Source organism: Hetaerina americana, unplaced genomic scaffold, assembly GCF_022747635.1.
Source record: "Hetaerina americana unplaced genomic scaffold, ioHetAmer1.1.p SCAF_5, whole genome shotgun sequence".
NCBI lineage: Eukaryota > Metazoa > Arthropoda > Insecta > Odonata > Calopterygidae > Hetaerina > Hetaerina americana.
In genome coordinates, this window is record NW_027287095.1 from 49,910,773 (window position 1) to 49,925,578 (window position 14,806).

General features: G+C 35.0%; 1 protein-coding gene across 1 annotated transcript in view; it reads right to left on the minus strand.

Moving 5' to 3' along the window:
* The window catches only part of Brr2 (U5 small nuclear ribonucleoprotein l(3)72Ab), a 45,791-nt gene that overhangs the window by 23,080 nt on the left and 7,905 nt on the right, over nucleotides 1–14,806 (minus strand). Inside the window, exons 11-18 of the mRNA XM_071592857.1 lie at nucleotides 13,792–13,962; nucleotides 13,100–13,280; nucleotides 9,367–9,482; nucleotides 6,896–7,006; nucleotides 6,507–6,638; nucleotides 4,826–5,055; nucleotides 2,470–2,733; nucleotides 1,237–1,336 (exon numbers count right to left, since the gene is read on the minus strand). Coding sequence (XP_071448958.1) covers nucleotides 1,237–1,336; nucleotides 2,470–2,733; nucleotides 4,826–5,055; nucleotides 6,507–6,638; nucleotides 6,896–7,006; nucleotides 9,367–9,482; nucleotides 13,100–13,280; nucleotides 13,792–13,962 — 1,305 coding nt within the window. The remainder of the gene's footprint in view (nucleotides 1–1,236; nucleotides 1,337–2,469; nucleotides 2,734–4,825; nucleotides 5,056–6,506; nucleotides 6,639–6,895; nucleotides 7,007–9,366; nucleotides 9,483–13,099; nucleotides 13,281–13,791; nucleotides 13,963–14,806) is intronic.

Genomic DNA, 14,806 nt, shown 5'->3' on the forward strand with positions numbered 1-14,806 from the left:
GAAAAGAAAACATTCCACAAGTGACCAACCACAACCTCTCAACCAGCATGCTGTTCTGCAGTAGTTTGCTGGTAAGTTACTTCCTCACCAGTGACCAACTACAGACAAAAACACTCAAATCCAAATGCGATCTTTCACAGGGTTCAAGGGACTCCATTAAGGATACCTGGATTTATGAACACACACAATATCCTTGACTGTGTTTGGGAATAAATTCCACACCAGGGACAACCCACAAACCATCACAACAAATTTCCTTCTCTTTGTGGGATGAGTAGTGCTAACTTATTATGGCTATAAGAGTTTTCCTTTAATTTGTTATTTTGTTTTCCAGATAAATATATTGAACTTTAGACATGAATTATAACTAAAAACAATCTGAATTATTTACCACGAGCCCAGTATTATAATGGTGGAATTTGTCCAAAAGGCTGTTCACTTTTGTACTTCATCGAGCATCTTTCTTTTCCTCTCCTTCCCATTCTTCACACAATGTTGCTGTTCATAATAACTCTTTTGTGAAAAGTCACTTTCTTGTAACTTAATGTACTATTAAATTCAATAACAGGGACTATCCCTTCATTAAAAATAGCTAGCAAAAGAAAAATATGAATGTTCACTGGTAGATAGAAATTATACTGAGAACTGGCTCCCACTGACTTAAGAGACCATTTAACCTAATAAAATAACAATCAAGAAAATTTATTGAGAAAGTTCAAATGCATATAATATCCTGAAGTTGAGGAATTAGAGAAACTAGTTTCTTGTTATGATACCCAAAAAATTTACCCTAAATGTCAAGTACATTTACTTTAATAAAAAATAATGCAGTGAAAATAGCAATAAGAAAAATTGAGCATGTAATGGCTAGATAGGCCAATTCAAATTTCTACATAATTAGTTGAGCAAACTAAATGAAACACACACATAGCTGAGCACTTAAGATATTTTACACCATGAGAGAGATTGAGATATTTTTTTTGCAAATGGCAGTCTCACAAGGTTATAGACTCCACAGAGAAGCATACCAATTGTGAAAATACAGCAAAAGTAACAGTTTTTCATTCTGTTAGAATATTTGTGTTAGGTTCTGCAAATTAAAATGTCCACCAATTTACACTTTTCTCTTTGCACTTCATCATTCCTAAGGATTCCTTATACCATAGAAATTTCCTTGCAAAACAACCACTAGTGCCACATGAATATAAAATTCTATACCAAACAAAGAATATTTACCTTTATGGGAATAGGAACCCTTTCCATTAATTTCTGTAGTTCTAGCTTTTCTTCCTCTCTAACAGTTATATTCTTGAATTCGCCCGACAAAGAGAAAACACTGAAAAAAGAAATAAAAGAAATTTTGTACACTTGTATACTTGCCATGGAATTAATCAACATAAGATTTTACATTAACTTACACATACCCATTCTATTATCATTGAAAATATTTTAGGTAAATGAATGAGATAGATATTGGGACTGAACCACAACTAGGCTCCCATACAATCCAGGCAAGTAATTCTGCCATGGCTAATACTAAGGCGGGACAGCAACACATTTCGCAAAGTTGTATATGCATAACACTGGAGATATAATTATACCACATCATAAGAATGTAATACTTGGAAGGCATTCCCCTTTCTTTGTTAAAGAGCAACAATTCAATTTCTTTAATAATTTCATTTATAAAAGGTAATGAAAATATTACGCTAAATGAAAATATTCAAAAACAGTAAATCCTGTTGCTATCATGAAAACCATCATATTTAATTAAGGTTGAACTTGGGCAATACCATTATAGGCACCATAAACCATGGTTACCAATTATTCATACCAAAAAATGTCTGCTATTTGGCCAAAGAGGCCACTGTCTCATTCTCCTTACCACTGCAGAGATAAATGGAAATTGGATTTTGTTTAAAAACCCACATGATTAATCTCGTTCAGAGGAAGAGGGAAGATATAGTCATGGAACTGACACTTCCTGCAGTCTTGTGGCAATGATAATAGCAGATTTACACAGTTGGACAAACGTGAATGATTGTAATATTTACATTTCATTGCAAGAATATGAATTACATGTCATGCCCCACATTTAGACTTATCACTATGGAGGTTTTCTAATTAAGGAAGTTATGCTGTTTGATGGTTTTGTATGTAATTCACATGCAATGGGAACAGTTCTGGGGCAAGAATTATTTTACAGAAATATGAGTTGAGAAATAAGATGGGATTTTAACCACACAACTATCAGAGCATAACAAATACTAAAAAGTAATAAAGTTGGAAACAGATCAATTCTCAATGCTTTCTATCAGTATGAGCCCAAGACTAATATAGGTAATATTAAATAATATTATATAAAATATTTCATACAAATTTGATGACAAAAGTCAACAGCTACATTAGTTTAAATTGATCAATAAGCCAGGACACCTACATTTGACGAAGAATTAATGCAGTACTTACCGGAAAAGCTCAATTTCACTGAGAGTAGGTTTGAGCAGTTGGTTATATGTTGCCATTGTATCATGGGTGCAATAATAATGACTGGCTATCCTTCCTAACTCAGTCACTTGAAAATGTCCAGTTTTCCGGTCATACTTCAGCAACCCACTTCGATCCAGGTGGAGTGCAGCTGTGTGTATAACATCTGCACGATACTGCTCTAAAAGTGGTTCTTCTTTGGCACGATCATGTGAAACCCCATACAAAGTAGGAGATCTTAGCATTCTGAAAATATATTTTGAGAAACTATCAGACCAGCCATTTGCATAAACATATGAAATAAAGTAAATGGATGAACTTTACTTATGCCACAGAATTTGAACTAAGAGAAGTATTGATTATTTTCAACCACAAAAAACAATCAAAAATGAGGAATTCCAATAAAATTCAGCCTACCAATTTTTAACCTAGCTATGACATTTTTAATATTTTAAAAGAGCATTTCTTTGTCCCTATTTAATTTTCAGCAGTTCAGTACAACTTTAAATGGTTAATGAACATCAAGACAGCTGTGGGAGTTGATTCAACAATTGAATCATAATGGATACATTACAACAATCTCTCCTTTTACCCTCCGTCACTTGCCATTCCCTTATCACTATCAAATTTTTCTCTTCAAAGAACACAAATAATTTCCTTTGTTGATCATGTGCCCGGTTTATTTACTTCACTGAATCATCGCTTACCATCATGTAGACATTAGTAATGTCCAAGTTTGTTGGTTCACTTTTACTTGCACTAATTATATCCTATCACTCACCAGGTCTATATTTATTATACATGCCCCTATTTTTGTTCAATATCAAAAATGCCAACTAATGCTGACTCTCCTCCACTCCACTGTATATGAATTGTTAATTATCAGCTCGCACAGCCTTATAACACAGCTTAATGACTGTATTTCCTCTTTTCATTCCCCACTTTACACTTTCTAATTTCCCTAGCCTCAACATTGTCCTAACAATCCCAGTCCCTACACTAACTGCTTTGATCCTATTCTTTGTCGCTGCAGCTACTCAATTTCACTTTGCCAGAATTTCATGCAATAACGACCATGGAAGCCTTCTCTCTCTCCTGCTGTCAGGCATAACATTAAGCCAAGAGGGCAGAGTCACATAGTTGCTACAATCTCTCTAATTATTGAGTCCATGACATCCTGTAAAAATAGGGGTGGTGGTTCCCCTTACTTTCCTCAAAAGTGTTTTAAAGTGACACTATCACTGAAAGGACCAGCCCACTGAGATCAGACATTGTGAGGACTACCTATCTTCTGGCTTCTACCCTTCACCACTTAGTTACCACACCACAGCAGTTAGCATTGATCTCACTGGGGGTAATGAGAAACCACAAGCCTTTCAACCATACAGTCAACATAGTTAAATACAATAAAGGTTTCTTTTTGGAAATGCGATCCCAAAGGCCCATGCTTCTGATTGCATAGCACATTTAGACATGACACACTCAGGGTTAAATATTATACTCATTTTACCAGAAAATAGTTTGTTTATAAATTCAAAGTATGGAATTAAGAATGAAAATCCTGATGGAAGCCTTAACAGCATATTGAAGAAACCATCACTAGTTATTAAATAGTTCATTGAAGAAAAGTTAAATTCACCTAAGTTAATACACCCCCAAAATACATAGTAAAAAATATAAAGAATTTATACCCTGAAAGATTGTTTTTATCTCAATTTTTATACTCATTCAGTGCAGAGTGCATTAAAGTGGCAACATTCATCAATTATCAATGGTCCCAGTAAGAGGCCAGATGTATAATTGTCACATGTTCACCATTATTGCAAAAACCACTGGAAGCACCAAACTTAAAATTTTCAATGCTGGCAAATTAAAAGGAAGCTTCAGAGGAAGTTAACACCCACAAATTTCCTCTTGCATTAAGAAGCTTGCCCAAAACTAACAAACAGTGCAATGTAAACCATCCTATAGGAGCTCAGTAAGCAAAGATGCTTTTACATGTGCCTATAAAATCAATCTTTTGCTCTTTCATTTTGAAATTAATGACAACAAGCATGGAAGAAATTACACTCCATCAGCATTGTGCCACTGTTATCAAAGTCCATGGCATAAGCAACTGATGGACTAAAATTTGAAATTAAATGATACCCTTGAAAAGATTGATTAAATCTAAAACACATGTATTCCGTGGGACTTCACCAAAAATGAAAATGGATGGCTCATGACTTTCCTTTAATTGATCACATATTATGGCAAATTACTGAGGATTATCAACAATTTACTTAAGTATAATTCTTGCATCTGACAAACTTGATACTAATGATTTACATGTATTTACCTAATGTAAAGGTATGTGTAGCCAAGCCATGTTACAGCATCCCGCACATTCTGCACAGTTCCCAAAACTATCTCCGCATTCAGCATATCAGGCAGCTTGGACATCAGTTGAGACTCAATTGGCAATTGTTGATTTAACAATGACAAATAATACTGCAGTTCACTGTGATTAGTAATCAGAATTCCCTCACCTTTTGTGTCATACTGAGGTCTACCTGCTCGACCCAACATCTGCAAAATAGAAAATTAACCATTCAATTTCCTAACTTCAAAACAAATGATGAATTCTCTTGGGTCCCAATTTTGGCAACCATAAATCGCACATTAATTTCTTTAATGATTCCTGAAATTGAAAAGTGACATCTATTTTATCCATATTATCTTAGTCAACCATTAAATGCAAATATTGATAAAATGAGGAAGGCCAAAAACACTAAGTGATACCATTTTACTCTATTTTACATTTCTGTGAGATAGCCAAGGAAATAGAATCAGCATTAAAATAAATAATATAATAGACATGAAATACCTCTATTTGACTCATCATGGTATCTCCCAAATCCCTGGACTTAAAACTTCAACATGTTGCATGAAAGTTACACTGGGGCTCTAAACTGGCTAACTTTTTTAAATTCATACCTCAAGGTAAGAAATTATGGGTTGAAATTATCATGTGCAATCATTGATGTGATCGTAACAGACATCACTATCTAACAGCCATGAAAATAGGTATATATACTATAGTCTGTTTGAATGTTGCCAATGATTTGCTTTGTTAATGTACTTCTTGGTTATGAGTTTCTTCAAAAGTGGAATGACTTCCAAATTTTCCAAGTGGTTACCATTTTATATTTTCTAATTCAACCATCTATAAATTTTACCCCATGAAAATTCAAGCCAAAGTTAGTCTCATAGATGATTGCTGATGTGCGTACTAGATCAGCTACAGTCACATCTTGTTCCTGATTTCCAATGATTTTTACTTTTCATTTCTACAGTTATTTTTTTACTTTTATTCTCTTGTGGCTTACTTCTTATGGATATTTCTTCAGGGTCAATTTTTAAACTATGCGCAAATTATTATTAAACTTTGCACAAAAAAATCACTGATAAAATGTTAAAGCACAAGTTTGGAAAATGTGTGATCAATAGCAACACTAAGATGCTAGCAGAACAAGTGCTAGAGACAAACAACAGTAGCAGGTGCTCAATGAATCCAGGATTCCTCCTCTCCTTGTCACTCCTTATGCAAAAAGTCGCATGATAAGCGAGTCATTTTCAGGACTAAAAATTTTTCTCATTATAGGAATTACTCGCTCTGCGAGGTGCTCGTTAAGCAAGGTTCCACCACACAAGATAATGATATCAAGTGAAGTATTCTGATTAGCAAATAAAAGAGACAGTCACCTCATAAACCTTGGTGAGCATAATCATAACAATATGAACCAGAGTTAATTCATTGTGACCAAAATAGTCATCAAGCATTTCCATTAAACCTTTGCAAGAAAATAAATTTCAATACTAATTAACACAGTAATAATATTCAAAAATTGACCCACCTGAATTATACACAAGAACTGAAAAATCCTACTTCCTAGGATACTATTCAAACGAACATCCAGAGAAGAAGGCAATTGTTAATTGATGCCTATAACGATACCTTCAAAACAGCATTAGCATACCTGTAAAACATCTAAAGCACCCAATTCCACCCAACGGCCTTTCTCAGGGTTGTACACTTGGGTACCCTTTATAATAACTGTGTGGGCTGGTAAATTCACACCCCAAGCAAGGGTTGCAGTAGACACAAGGACCTAAAAAAGAAATGAAATAATCAGGAATTAACTTTAATTTGCTCAAGATAAGTCACACATCCTAACTGTTAGAGCCTAATGACGCACTCATTTTACATTGCATCTCACTGACACTCAAATACTCCATGACCAAATTAAAGTATCAACGCTAAACTAGAGAACCATAAACAGGTTGACTACAGTTAGAAGAATTATCTTTAAATTTAATGTTAGACACACATTTCCAACAATCATGTACTGAAGAACATGGACAATACCTGAATATGCCTATCAGCAAAAAGATCCTCAACAAGGGTACGATCAACACGTGTCATCCCTGCATGATGAATAGCAAAACCATATGGCAGCAAATCTTTCAACTCTTGATTCTGCAAAATAATAACTGTTATCAAGGCACACATTTCATCAACAAAAATCACCATCCAACCTACACACTTCAACAGCATGTAATGGAGTGTCAAGTTAAAGGAATCAAAACCTTTCCTATTTTGGCATGTGCTGACTTAATACCGAGGCATTCATTAAAGAACATTTCATTTTATACATTTCAGGTAAAATGGTATCCACTGTCATTAATCAACTGCAAAAATAACCATTTCCAATTCCAGATACATAAAAAATATGTATGACACCCATGGATTATTTTTCAATCACTTTGTACACATTTAACCCAAGGAATTCCAAAAAATATTCCCAGAAGTGAATCTTGCTTCCTTGTAAAGCGTTACTTCAGTTTTTTAAATGCAAAGAAAAATTATGAGAAATTATAACAGGTATACATTTGAAAGTCACTGTCACTTTTCCACAATAATATTTAAGAAGGTAAAATTACAAGCAAAAAAATTATACAATTTTCTCTGGTGTAAATGCGAGCTTATTGAGTAAGCTCATTTCCTTTGAATTTTTCAGCACTTCTTAACTTGCAACAGAAATTTGAACACTGATTTGAATACATGAACTGATGGTTTTCAAGTTTAGGATGAGTATGTACCTCAGTTACAAACAAATGCAACAATTTAAAAAAGATGATTTTTATAACTCGTATCCTGAATGAGTTGCAGTGATATTAATAATAATAATAACAATAATTCCATAATGGCCCAGTAATAAAAAGGTATACTAAGAAAGGTAACCACAAATGCAATTATCAAATAAATAAGTGATGGCATGTGTGAACTCATAAACAATGTTGGCATAACTTGATGGCATAGAGTGGCTAGACCAAATCACTTCAGCTATTTGAATTTTTTATGCACATGCAAAAGAAATCAGTTGCTGAATAATTTAGTTATGTTTGACAGCAGAGCACCCCTTATCTAATGTTTGCTTGTCCAAAGGTGAGGTCACCAATTGGTCTCGGTAAGAGACATTACCTCTTCTCCCATACATCCTCATGTCCTCCTCTCACACCTCAAAGTAGCTTGGCTAATGACAATCAACAAGAAAATTTTTTCCTATGCTCAAGTAATATAGTCAAGCATAAATTTGTCCCATGAGTACTTTGTTTTTAGTAAATAAAATTACTTACGCTCTTTCACCATTATGTCAAAATTCAACAAAAAAGTAATTGTAAGTAGTCATCTGAAGTATGTTCTACATTAGTGCAATTAGAATAAGCAACTGAATGCACAGCTTTAACTGATTTTTGAGCAATCTTATTTATATTGCCCTCAAATCAATTGAAAAAGGAGCCTGTGCTTACTTTGACTAAAATTTAAATGCAAAACAGTGATTGAAAGTCCCTAACAAAAGCAAAATATAGATAGATAGATAGATAAACATCTTTATTCTGGTGAAATTAAGACCATAAGGACTCTTAAGACAAATGCGTGCACATGAGAATGTCAAAAGAAGTTATTGAGGACTAATGTTTGGGAATAGATGAGGTTCATGACTTTGATCAGTTAGCTCTGCAGGAGGTGAGAGGGCGATGTTAGTGGATTGGGGCCTTGGACTCCTACGACTTTGGAGGGCAGCTCATAGTGGGCCATATACAGCAGTTATGAAAGCGAGAGGACCAATTCTATGCGATGGTGCCACCATTGTTTCATTATCTACTTTCGAGGCTGAAGAAGCAGACACATGAATAACATCAGTAAAATTTAAGTGTGGCAGTTACAACCAGACAGTATGGTATAAAACTCCAAATCCATAGTACTGTTTTCCAACTGATAAATCTATCAATGTAGAGCAATAAGCAAAAAATGTATGATAATTAAAGCAATTACTTCCTGCTTAAACTGGCATGAATTTTGCACGTGTAAATCGGTACAAACCTTTTTGGGTGATTTTTCCAAACAATTATGAGGCATGGAAATACAAATAATCTAAGGAAAATAACTTTCTGAACTACTGAAATTTTTTTCAAGAATGACTGAAATTAACAATTGGATCAAGGAAATGAAGAAAAAGTGAAACAATTTGTTAAAGGAAAGAGGTCTTTTATAAGATGGTTTATACGCATATCAGACAATCACTTTCAATCATCCACTGGGGCCTTCTCCTCAAATTCTGCAAAAAATCAGCGATTTATTTTATCCTTATGGGGAGAATTAGAAACCTGTTCTCAAATATGAATTACCATCGAGTCAGCTTTGTATTCTCATTTTCATGAAAATAGTGGAAGCAAGCCAATCAATACAACCAAACAAAAGGAAAGAAGAAATTAAAATAAATTTCACTTAATAATTGGATTAGTAAAAACTTCATTTGCATCATTAAGACTTACCTTAACCTGCTCAGCTTCTGTGCGAAGTACTTCCATGGATGCTGACCCCTCCCGCAAAAACTGTCCAAGGGTATCTTTTTCCAAGCACATGTCCCTAATTGCCCTTGCAGTTTTTCCTGAAATAGGTCAAAATATATCACAATTACAGCTCAAACAACTGAAGAAGATGCCGTGAAAGTTGCTTCAACTGAGTCATCCACTGATGTGCATTGAAATGCAGAAATTTCAGAGCGTAAAAATTATTCACCTCGACTTGGAATTCGACACATCTCTTTGATTTCTGACTAAGTGCTTCAACCGGAAATGCTACCAAGGAATCCTCTTGCACTGAATTTCTACGGACTTTTAAGTATCAAACTGTTAGGAGGAAGTGCTATACTTACAAGGTCAAGTAATAATAGTCGTGAGCATTGAGCCACAGTCCACGTGGTTAAAGCCGACATTTAAACACAAGTGTTTTTCTTTTACAAATTCCAAGAACTACGGGAGATGCCATGAGTCTTTACTTCAGCACTTTAACTCAGTCATCCACTGATGTTCATAAAAATGTAGAAATCGAGATACCTGGGTTCAAATTCCATTCATGGTAAATAATTTTTACATGGGTAAACTTATTCAATTGTTTCTGGGTAAACTCATTCCTTTTTCACTCTTGTGTAACAGTTCTGGGTTGAAATCACTCCCATGGTTAGTTATCTGTGATAAAATTAACCGTCTTGAAAGGTTAAAGCATTCCTCAAAAAAGCTCGCTACGGAAGATACTCCATCCGTATTTCAGAACAGAGTAGCGAACATGTCTAATGTAGAACTTGACATGGAGCACAATAACTTAATTGATCAGGGTTTAAAATATGTCCCGAACATTCCAATTGGAACGAAAGACTTGGAGAATTTAGCCGTGGAGTGTGAAGTTGCCCTTAGAAAGAAAGACATTGGCTTAAAGACGATCATAGCTAGGAAGTTTAAATCCTTTGTCGATGTGGACTTCCCTAAGAGTGGGTTCTATTCTCAAGAGCTATCTTCGATCATCTCGTGCAAAAAATTTTTGAAAGACAACAATCTGATCGTTGAAAAAGCAGACAAAGGCAACACAGTGGTTGTGATGAATAGAAGTGACTATATTGAAAAGTGTTATGACTTCATCAGCAGTGAAAAAATTGTGAAACTCCCAAATGACCCCACCACGAAATTCCAAAGAATAGTTATCAACTGTTTAAAAACCACCCCCAATATCCTCAAACAAGGTGAAATTTACAAAGCAATAGTGATGAATCCGAGGGCTCCCAGATTTTTCGGCCTTCCTAAAATTCATAAAGTAAATATTCCCATGAGACCAGTGATTTCCAGTGTATCCGCCCCCACGAGAAAACTAGCCTCCCTTTTGAACTCCCTCTTCAGAGAGTTGACAAATTTCCAATCTAAGTTAGGAGTGATAAATTCCAGTGATTTCTGTGCACAGCTCTCCAAGAAAGGTCCCCCGCCCTCCAAACATATCCTAGTGTCTTTTGATGTCAAAAACCTTTTCACAAATATCCCGGTTTTGGAAGCATTGGTAGTGGCAGAAAGAGTGCTGAAAAGTGCTGGGTCGGAACCACCCTTCCTCAGCGAATTCATGTCACTTTTGAGATTGTGTGTGGAACAAAATTATTTCCAATTTAACAATGATTTCTTCAAACAAGTGGATGGATTGGCCATGGGGTCCCCGTTATCACCACTACTTGCTGACTTGTACATGGACGATTTTGAAAGTAAATTATTCAACAACCCCTCAATTCGTACCAAGAATATTCACTGTTGGTTTCGATATGTAGACGATATCTTTGCTATATGGACAGGCACTGATAGACAATTAGATAAGTTTATGAACAACCTGAATTCCCAATGCGAAAGTATCAAGTTCACTTGTGAGAAAGAACAGAATAATCAATTAAATTTTTTAGATATCACAGTGTCGAGAAAGGGACGGGACTTTGATTTTGCAATTTTTCGGAAAAGTACCACCACAGACCACATCATCCCCTCCAACTCCCGTCATCACATATCGCATAAGCTTTCCACTTTTCATTTCCTTTTAAACAGACTGTTAGCCATCCCCCTTTCCAAAAGTAATTTTGCTAAAGAACTCAAAACGATTAAAGGTTTAGCAATGAAAAATGGTTACAAAGAAAATTTAGTGGACAAAATGCTACAAAGAAAATGTTCCTCCAAAGCACACAATCTTTTGTTCAAACCTATTAATACGGAGGAAATAGGTTACAAATGGTGCAAACTCCCATATTATGGTTTAATTTCACAGAAGTTAGCCAACCTTTTTCCTAGAGAGAAATTTCGAATAGCTTTTTATTATAATAATAATTTAAAATCATTCTTGAATAACACTAAAGACAAAATATGTACGCAAAATAAAAGTGGTGTGTATAAGTTAACTTGTGGGGACTGTGGTGCTATATATATAGGTCAAACCTATATATATAGGTCATTAAAGACACGGGCGGAGGAACATAAACGCTGTTTTAGAACTTGTGACTTAAAACAATTGCACTTCGCTAAACATTTATGGGAAGAAAACCATGGGAGTGATTTCAACCCAGAACTGTTACACAAGAGTGAAAAAGGAATGACCCTGAAAGGAAGGAAAGGAAAAACCCTGATCAATTAAGTTATTGTGCTCCATGTCAAGTTCTACATTAGACATGTTCGCTACTCTGTTCTGAAATACGGATGGAGTATCTTCCGTAGCGGGCTTTTTTGAGGAATGCTTTAACCTTTCAAGACGGTCAATTTTATCACAGATAACTAACCATGGGAGTGATTTCAACCCAGAACTGTTACACAAGAGTGAAAAAGGAATGAGGATGGACAAGTGGGAAGAATTTGAAATCAGAAAGCACTTAAAAACGGGTCATGTGGTTAATGATTTATTGTTTGAATACCTCTCCCCAATCCTGGAAGTACCCCTTTCCCTCACAGATAGACCCGACAAACCCTCCCACCCACCCCACCCCACTCTAAACCAACCAAACACCTGTCCTGACACTTAACACCCCTCTTCCCCCTCCCCATCAACGCCAATTGCAACTCCATTTTCTTTCGCCTCCTCCTCGTCCCCCTCTCTCACCCACCCCTCCTCTCCCTCATGATTGGTATATAAGTGAACTGCGACTGATTTATTTTGTACCTGATGATGACGCTTGAGCGTTGAAACCGGTTGTACGCTAATAAAGGACAGTGGAAAGTTACTTTGTATTCTTAATTTCAATTACAATTTTTCAAGGTTTATTTTGGTTTCCTTAGAATTCAGATGACCCAAATATATTAGCATCAGAAGGAACACAAAAACACTTTGAACCAATTTTTGTTACATGTTTACCACAATAAGTGAGATTTCAATGAAATAACATGCATCAAATTTTCTGCCAAGACTTCTGCAGTCATATGAAGATGGCTAAAAGGTTTTTGGGCAACTCCAGCATGGACTTATTTTTCTGTGTAACAGCTATGAGAGCATCTTCAGACTTTGAGTACTATACAACTACTGTGATGACGAAAATATTGTCTGATGGTAGCAAGAGCCAACAGCGAGCAACCCATCAAACTTAGAGGCAATCCTTTAGTTTCATTTTAAAAATTTTCATGAATAAATTACTTCGGAAGGTCACTTTCTTGGTATTACATGTAGTCAAACTTATTGAAATAAAGAAAACAATGGCAAAACCCATTATATAATAATTACCTGTCTCTTTACGTGAGTGAACAAACACTAACACTTGGTTTCTGCCAGCATGCTCCATAACTTTCTCATACACAATTTCATTCATCACTTGAAATCTCTTAAGAGCCTTCTTTTCTGTCACACCAATGTATTGCTGCTCCAGTGGGACTGGTCTAAAGCTGTTGTCAAAATAAAATAGGCCCTGTAATTAAAACAAAAACACAAAATTAAAACCTGCCGACTCATGGAAATACAACTGCATACATACATTAGTAACGTTTCTTAATAATTTTACATAATCAAAATTAATACACAGCAGATTTGAAAAAATGCATACAAAACTAACATTTCAAGTGTAAAAAATTTACAAAGTGTGTTTCCAAAATCCTGTTTTCACAGCAATGTATTCTATTCTATTTGGCTTGAGAATCGATAATTTCTTGAACATGTGTTTGCAGTACACACTTTTCCAAGTTGCTCCATAGAGTGGATCTGGCAAAAGCAATTCAGAGTTCTTCAATAGAGAAAGATCACAATAGGCATGCATTGGTTTTTAATGAATGTGCATTTGAAAACTGGATTTAAATATGAAAAACATCGGCATCAATAATGGTAATATTTATAAAAATGCCTCTATATAATTAGGTTAAACAGTACATTAATATGGCTTATTTGTATTTGAAATGATCAGTTCATTTCAACTGAAGCCTTACCGTCTCTGGTTTCACACGCAAAAAAGTGGCGACATCCTGGTAGTTGGGTAAAGTAGCACTCAGTCCCACAAGTCGTACATCCTCCTGTGTTGTCTCCACACTTCGGATTGTCCGGGCAACAAGAGCTTCTAAAACTGGACCACGCTCATCATGAAGCAAATGAATTTCATCCTTCAAAAAAATTAGAAATAACATTGCCATTCAATCACCAAAATTTACTGATCAGAAAAATAACAATTTTTAATTATTTTATAGACTCCCTGGATTTAGCCCAAATTTAAAGACGTCTCTACTAATCAAGAAAAAATTGGGTTATTTTGCACCTCCATCTAAATACATATTTTTGAGTCATTAAGGTACATGTTATATGTCTAAATAAGTATTCAAACAAGATGATTTAATGAATCCCGTTAACATCACTTCACTCGCAATTTCTCATTAAAAATAATTTTTAAAAACTTTGCAAGGCATAAATTATCACAAAATATGGATGCATTAATTGGCAGAGGGAATGTGAATACTCTTTAATGCAAAAAATGATAAATTATTTATCAGTAGAGTTTTCATTACATTGCTTGAAAATGTATAATTTTCAAAAGTAGGTGCTTTCTTTTAATTCTGCAACAGCATAATCACATATTTCAGGAAATCAATGTCAGACCATTGTCACTAATTTTATGCATTCCCATTCCCAAGTATATAATATATTTATGCCATCTTTTTTCATAATATTTCCCAAGTGTTTAGAATCTGACCAGCTGCTTTTTGTAAACTATACCAGGTATTGAATCCAGTATACATTCATAATGTTTTTCATAGAGTCTGCTCATGTGGCGGCCTAAGGCAAACACTAATGGACTCGCAATTAAAAGAAAGGGTTGACTTTGTAGTTCCTTGCCAGGAACTTCCCAATTACCATATCATATTCTTGATCCATACATCACATTCCCAACCTTTGCAAAAAAAAATTCAGCCCCATTTTAAACTTTTTCTAAATTTTTCCAGAAATTGAGCA